General features: G+C 38.5%; 1 protein-coding gene across 5 annotated transcripts in view; it reads left to right on the top strand.

The window, feature by feature from the left end:
- The first annotated feature begins 2279 nt into the window (after positions 1-2279).
- DYTN (dystrotelin) overlaps positions 2280-8070 on the top strand; it is a 50859-nt gene continuing 45068 nt past the window's right edge. Inside the window, exons 1-3 of one of the 5 annotated variants that reach the window (XM_065562118.1) lie at positions 2280-2579; positions 4467-4569; positions 5303-5360. In XM_065562118.1, coding sequence (XP_065418190.1) covers positions 5342-5360 — 19 coding nt within the window. In that variant the 5' untranslated portion in view covers positions 2280-2579; positions 4467-4569; positions 5303-5341. Of the gene's footprint in view, positions 2580-4466; positions 4570-5206; positions 5361-7223; positions 7464-8070 lie in introns of those variants that run through there. The other 4 variants (XM_065562116.1, XM_065562117.1, XM_065562120.1 and 1 more) reach the window with 4 other exon arrangements.

Here is an 8070-nt window from a genome sequence, read left to right as displayed (position 1 = left end):
CACTGTAGAGTTGCACTGTTGTGCTTTTTTTTTTGCAGCTTTGTAGGTTTTAAACTCACCCTCTCCTTAGGTGCACCCAGCTAAAAGGGCCTTTAGTGCATCTGTCCAGATGTAGCAATAACTTGGCTTCAGTACCTGGGGAGCATTAGTGGAGGCCAGTTAGCACTGCTGGCAGCACTATTGGTCCTAAGGGAGTCACGTCTGGGCAGGGTCATGAAATCAATAGGAATACTCGTGTGAGTAAGGGTTGCAGGATCTGGCGTTTGATAAATGAATAACATCAAAGGGATATAATGGAAACTTTTATGCAATTTATAGGAAACTCAGACTGGTTTTGCATATCCAAAGAATCATTTGAAAGGTCCACAAAACCTTAATCTCTACAAAGTTTGCTCAACCCAAGGTAATACACAAAATACATTTTCAAGGGTCATTGTCACCTACTAGAGAGGAGGTACTAAGGGAAAAATTCCATCCATATTTATTACATAAGATAAATGTAGTGGTGCCAGGACCACTCCCTTTACAAAGGGAACAGATTTGAACGAAACATTACTGAGAGGTGTTCTCTGCTGCTTATGGACCAACGCACAGCTCCCATTACCGTCAACGAAAGTTTTGCCAGGGTAAGTACCTCAGGATTTGGCCTTAATTTCTTGACACAGCCATTGAAAGCATTTTCTTTCTGAATGTAAATTCTGTGTAGCACACTCTAATCAGCACAGCAAAAGTACATTTTGCTCTCAGGATTGGCTCTAGAAAATATAAGCAGTAATAAAATGGGAGGCGTAAGAGACAGTCAACTCTGTGTGATCAGCCAAGCTGTGGTTCTTGACATCCCCGATTCAGTTACAGGACAACAGTGTTATGGTCAGGGAAAGAATTCTCTTTAATCACAAAAGAGATTTCTTTGCTTCTTAGTGCTTCGTCTTAAAATGAAGAAAAAATATCAACTTTTCTTTCATTTTTTCCTCCATTCATTATTTCATTCATTCCATTAGTTTTAAAAGGCATTACTCTTATGCTGAAAGGTAAGCAGGTGCTTAAGTCCTTGCCCAAATCAGGGTGTTGGATAGCTGCAGTAAACCTTTTCATATGCACTCAGTGGAAGCTGGTTGTTCACTTATATTGGGAACTCCTTTCTTTTGTTAGTCTACATCTTTTAATAGACAGTCTTAAAAACAAATTAAATGCCATTGTGCATTCTTAATTTCCTTTTGCTGCAAAGCTTGGAAACAGGATAAACATTTTTGCTGTTATCTGCAACAAATAAATAGTGTTTGAATAAACTAATTTCTGTTCCAATGGAGGCTCCATTTGACAGGGGAGGAAACTAAGTGGAGTTCTTTGGTTCTCTGCCAGCTGAGACTGACCAAATGGGGAGAGGGAGTCTTGTGGGTCAAAGGAAAGTGAGCTTATGAGAAGAGTGCTCAGGTGGCCCAAAGAAAGGTGGGAAATTGGGTGTTGGGTAGGATTTAGACATGGGAGTTGAGTGTTTTACGGAAGGAACAGCACAAATGGGAATAGTGTCATGGAGGCAGCAAGTGAGGGACCCCTAAGTTTCTTATGGGGGCAAGTGTCTCACTGGCAGAGTTCATACTGGAATCAAGAGTCTGCTGGATGTCTTAGGGAAATCATGTAGGAGTCAGATGATTCATGGGGCAAGGGTGCGTCATTGGGGGCACAGGTTTAAGGGAATACATGTAGCTCTACTGAAAACCAGTTTGTCACATTTTCTTCAAACTTTGTAATTATGTTCTTCTTGGCCTTCAGAGTATTTCTACTAATTTTTAAACCAGACCAATTTTCTAAGCCTAAATTAGAGGGTAGTTAAAATCTGACATTGTAACAGCCTCATTGTAAGATATTTGTTCATATATGCTCAGATTTAGTATCTTTTAAGCCATAAATAATTTCCAATGCATACTTTACGCAGGGAATGTGTAGAGCATGTGAGTTCTGATATACTGCCTGTCAGAATAACTGGAAAAGCTTAATTTTAAAACTTCTTTAAATAAATGAATTTATCTTGCCAATTTTAGCACATGCATTGCACATACTGTACCATTTGGTTGTACTGTAAAACATGTAAGCTTTCTGGTTACACTAACACTGCTTTACCTAGGGGGTTACATTACCAGTTTGACTTATTACTGTCCCTGTTTGAATTGTCAGACTAGTTGATTGTCACAGGACACTGCTTCCTGCCTGAGAGAGAATGACTTCCTCCAGTGTCCATAGTAACGTCATGTTTCTCAGCAACCCGGAGAGGCTTGTTTGTGTTCCCCCCTTCTAGAACTATTACGTCGCAGTATAAGAAAAATGGCCCTTTGAAACAACGAACAAGGAAGTTCTGTATTTAACCATTCAGAATATTTATTAATTACTCTTCTGTGTTTTGACTGCTGAGACAATGTACGATGTCTTGAGCTGAGCCTTTCCTGTGTATTACCGTGAACAGCATTAATTTAAAAGCAAAATAGTTGTGTCTTGAAATCATCTTTTAACTACTGTAAAACTACTGAACTGCTTCCACAATACCTTGCGACTTCCAGGCCTTTGGTAGGTAATAGAGAAAGGTAAGAACCATTACTGTATTTGAGAAGAGATTGTATTTACAATTACAGCATGAAAATAATTCCCTTCTCCCCCCCAAAAAATATATAAGAAAATGTTTTATATTGCTATGGCTTCTTCAGGGTATTTAAGTACAGAGCACCCTGAATATCTCACCTGACTCAGTTTTGCCTGACTAAAGACTGCAGGATTGGGGCGATTGATCTACTGTAGATATCTTTGCCTTCTAGAATCTTAGTTAGCCTATTTTTAAAAAAAAAATGATGCAAGACCCGATTCTGCAAACACTCTTACAAATGAGTAACTTTAATGCATGTGACTATTCCTGCTAGCTTCAATGGAACTACTTATGTGAGTAATGTTACTTATACCTTGCACTTCTATTGTTACTTGTGTTTGCAGGATTAGTCCCTCAGGTTGTAGGAGTTCTGTCCTGCATATTCATGATTTATCTTATACTACTATTACTACGTTCGGTTAAGGCCTATTTAATTATTAAATAAAGCATTTAGACTTATTGTTACTGACCTGCTATACTGTGCATTAAGTATAGTACATCAGATCCTACTGAAATTGCTAAGAGGTGTCAATGCAACAATTAGTTGCTACCTGGATAAATATTACTTTTACCTGTTTATCTTGCTTACTTTATGTATAGAACAGATATTAACCTTGGGCCAAATCCTGTTCACCTCACGAGTAGTCCCCATTAAAGGCAATCACGATTTAGTTACCTCCCTCTTTAACACACCAAAGTTTATACATTCATAATGTGTGTGGGTGTAATAATGCCTTTAAAACGCTTTGAGCCAAATGCATTGCTGATGCACGTGAATGCAACTCCTTTGATATCGGAGGGCTCAATCCTGCAAGATGCTGAGCACTCTAGCCCAACTCAGCAAAACACATGAGCACGTGTTTCACTTTAAGCACCTATATAGTCCCATTTACTTCAACAGTACTACATCTATACTTAACTTTTAGGGTTAAGTGTTTTGGTGCATAAATGTTTTGGTGGATCAGGCTAAAATGTGCAACATTTTGCAGGATCAAGCCTTAACAGATTTGCACTCACTGCATAACTTCATTGAAGTCAGTGGAACTGTTACCATTTTTGTTAACACCGAGTTTGCCCCATGTACTTTATACACAATGTCACCTCTTGCTTTATTTTGTATATCTTTGTCGGGAAAACAAGGAAAGAGATATTTCATGTAGCGGGCTGCGTCTATATAAGTCTACGTCTTATAAGAAAAGTGAGGCAGCCTTTAGGTAACTACACCTTTAATAATGTATTCCCTGATGCACTAGCATGGAACCCCGCTGTTCTGGGGTCCCACTGATTTCCCTGGGACTGCACTAGTACATCAGTATACACCTCTGCCCCAATCCTGGGAGGACTTTAGTAAGCAAAGTTATACACCTGCTTAAATACTTTGAGAATTGGGGCTATCAGAGCTAATGGAGAATCAGGCCGATAAACTGTAATAAGGAAGAAAGTCATGGAATAAGGAGAATTTTTAAAAAGTGATATTCCTTTCAAAGCAAGAGTTTTGAAAGAGTCTATAAATGAAGAAACAAAAGTAACTGTAGGTTCCTCTATTTAAAATATTAATATGGGAGTAAGATTGGGACCCAGAGTCACAGCTTTCACACAATAAAATGGTAATCAATACATCTATAATAGACATCATTTTTCAGACTCACTAATAACTATAGGTCATTGAATTTCTATGCTGTGGAATTGGCATATATACTATCATGTTTATTTGATAAGTAGTGGTCAATGGCTATGAGTGGAAAAATACAATATGATGCAAGTTTGGGTAAGTTCAGCTTTAATGTCATATTTACTATTAATGTTTCAGACCATTTCCAACTCTGTCTAGGTTACTCATTTCGTGTTCAATTGAACATGAAGATTTTTCACTGAGCCATACATAATGCTTTTGGAACCTCATAACTGTTCCATTGTGCCCTGTGTTGCTAAAGGTGAGTGCATAACTAGAAGATAAACTTCACAGGAATTTTGACAGCAGCTAATAACATAATTTAATTTATTGTATTTCTGACATGTAAGTTGAGAGCAGGGCTTGAAGTCTCCACTAATCTCAATGGAGAATACTTTCTCCAAAAACTTCTATTTTCCAGAGCAGGGGTGGGTTACAGAGGTTAGGTGTATGTATGTTTTCCATTCTACCTTTCCATATTCACCTCTGAAAAGAAATAATAGCACCTTAGTTGAAGAATCTTAGTCCACTTGGAACGATGTAAAAAGTTGAATTATTAAAGCAAGTGCACTTACTAAGTGGCTAGCAGACTTCAAAACATGCTTTCTTCTCTGGTATTATTTAATCTTGAGTGGGTGGTAATGTTGTACATGCACATTGGATCACTGAATAGCAAAGGATCCCCTATACCTGCATTTAAATTCCCATTGGTCCGGATTCTTCTCTCACACCAATTTACAATTACTCCTGTTTCACACTGATTGGGAGAGGGAAGTCAGGCCCATTGTCCTCCATTTAATGGAAGTTATGCACATGGAACTGCACCATGAGGGAGTCCATTTTAAAATAAAAACTTGTTTTATGTAATTTTTATTTAATTTCATCTTGTAAATATACCCAGTAAATGATGCAGATTAAATGATGTCCAGTTTAAAGAGCTTGTACATATCCTGGCTGGGAGCTGGGATTTAATACCATGGTTTATTTGGTTACAGGAAGTCCAGTGGCATCTGCCTATTATAAGCCTCTCTGTTATGGACCCAGACCAGCAAGGCAAGTACTGTTGTCAAGTGCTTCCCACATTTCACAAGAGACTTCCCAGTGTCCAAACTAATGAACTTAACTGGAGTTGTTCCATCTTCAGAATCTTTTTGTTATAATGCAGGAGACAAGATTGAATGTTATGGCAGATCAGCCTGTTGCTTTACATCATACAGCCTGGAAAAAGGATTTCCTGGTTGTGTTGTTCTTACAGTATTCCCTGTATTATATATAAAATAGTATCTGTTCTCCTATCTCATCTGCCATTCAAGTCAGTAAGATGCAAAACTGCTGGATAATTAGATGTGAGGTGTAAGGAAACAAGGAGGACAAAAATATGTAACAAACCAATGTAATCATAGGACTGGAACGGATCTCGAGAGGTCATCTAGTCCAGTCCCTGCACTCATGGCAGGACTAAGTATTATCTATTCCATTCCTGACAGGTGTTTGTCTAACCTGCTCTTAAAAATCTCCAGTGATGGAGATTCCACAACCTCCCTAGGCAATTTAGTCCAGTGCTTAACCACCCTGACAGTCAGGAAGTTTTTCTCAGTGTCCAGCCTAAACTGCCCTTGCTGCAATTTAAGCCCATTGTTTCTTGTCCTATTCTCAGAGTTTAAGAAGAACAACGTTTCTCCCTTCCCTTTGTAACAAACATATATACTTGAAAACTGTTATGTCCCCTCTCATTAATGCAAGTTAATCAGCAAACTATTATAAAAGCAAGAGTTTTACATCAAGGACCATCAATTACTTGGCCTATGCCATTTTCGTGAGTTTTAAAATTGAGGGCTAGCAGCAGCATCTTGGCCAACCTAGTCTAATTGAAGTTCAGGAGGTCCTCAGCCCAGCTTCTGCTGTCTGGTGTAGCCCCAAACTGAATACAATGTATTAATAAACCCTTTTGTTCAGTAATAACTTATTTACTGCCAGGTAACATGGAGAGAAAGTCTACTGTAATATTGGTGCTCTGCGTGCTATTTTTCCTCTTGTTGGTTTTGATTCTCAGGCTCTAAAACCCTCCCAACTATAAATTAATGACTCCCGAGTTGTGTTTTTTTAAAAACCTAGTGGTCTTGGGTACAATTCACCCTGTGCAGAGAGTCAGCACAAGGTCTAGCACCACATAAGGACCATTTAAGCCCCGGACCTTCACAAGGCCTATGCCCCAGTTAAGTCCCATGAAAGAAGTCCATATAGGGCAAATGTGGGATTCAGTGGTGCATAGGCCTCCTGCTGGTTCTCTGCACAGGTGAATTTCACCCCAATTTGAAATTAGATATTTAATTTATGTCTTGTAAAATGTCTTCTCATCAATAGTAACTCTGATTGATTCATAAATTCATAGATTCATAGATTATAGGACTGGAAGGGACCTCGAGAGGTCATCGAGTCCAGTCCCCTGTCCGCACGGCAGGACCATGGGCTAATATCTTCTTTACTTGGACACCTTGCAGATTAGTTTTGGAAATGTTAGTTGATTGGTACAGACAAACCTACAAATATGAGCAATCAGTAACCTAATGTTTGTTAAGGATTGACATAAAAGTAAAAAATATGGTGAAATGTTTCCAAAGCAGACGGCTACCAGTGCCCACTGCAAGTGAGCCTGAGAATGTCAGATGATAGCATGAAATTCCCTCATCTCAGGATGCTTCTTGTTCTCCTTCTGTAAATCAGACTTGGGACCTGATCCAAAGCCTATTAAAATCAGTGGGAATCTTTTAGTTGGCTTTAATGTGCTTTGAATCAGGCCCTTGAAGAAAAAAAAAAATCACTAGTACTACAAGCCAGCAAAACCAAACTCTTTTTCCATATTGCATTACTTGATGTGGTGCATTATGCTGCATAACTTCTCCAAACAGCAGGCAGCAACATAACCTGACAAAACAAGACTGGACAGATGGCATAGCAGAAACAGGTTTACTTCTATACCATAGGAAGCAACTGAGAACCAGCAGAGTCCATAATGTGCTGACTATTAGCATTAGACTGGCATTTATGTGAGGAACCATAAATTGGTCCATTTCCACAGGAAACAAGTGGAGAGTTTTGTGACCTATTTCTACTCAGTTATGCATGTTTGCAGTTTATCTACACCCTTCATCATCTGTAAGTATTTGCTTCCTATTTGAACTGCAGGGATATATCTGGCTTACCAGGAGAAAGGAACAAGCTAATAAGTCCTTTGATAGCTTCTAAAGATACTGTATATAAGCATTTTTTTTTAAATACAGAGTTTACGTGTATGTCTGTAAAGCACCAGGAATATTTTTGGCACTGTATAAACAACAGCTCAAGTCATGAAGCCCCTTACTCAGTTCCTACTCAAATGCCCATTGACTTGAACGGAGTGAGTAGAAGTAGTAACGACACAGGATTTAACCCAAGAACTTCAGTGAGATTGCTGACAAATTGTTTGGTTCTAACAGAGCCACAGATGTAAGACCCAAGCATTGTTTTCACAGTATAAAGTACAACTGGTTGAGAAATTGTTTTTCCCTGCAAAAGACTACAAAAATGAAATTGTTTTGGTTTTCATCCATTTTCCTTCAAAGTTTTAGATTTTTGTTGAAGCCAAGTTGTTGGGTTTTTTTTTTTTAAAGTCTGCAAATTTTTCCATTTTGTTGTAAAGCTATTTTCTATCAAAAAAACTATTTCAGTGGACATTTTTGACCAGCTATAGTATAGCGTGAGCTCTGTCAGTCTGTAGTACCTC

Source organism: Chrysemys picta, chromosome 11 (assembly GCF_011386835.1).
Source record: "Chrysemys picta bellii isolate R12L10 chromosome 11, ASM1138683v2, whole genome shotgun sequence".
NCBI lineage: Eukaryota > Metazoa > Chordata > Testudines > Emydidae > Chrysemys > Chrysemys picta.
The sequence above is the reverse complement of the archived record's forward strand: the minus strand, read 5'-3'. Positions and strand labels throughout refer to the sequence as shown.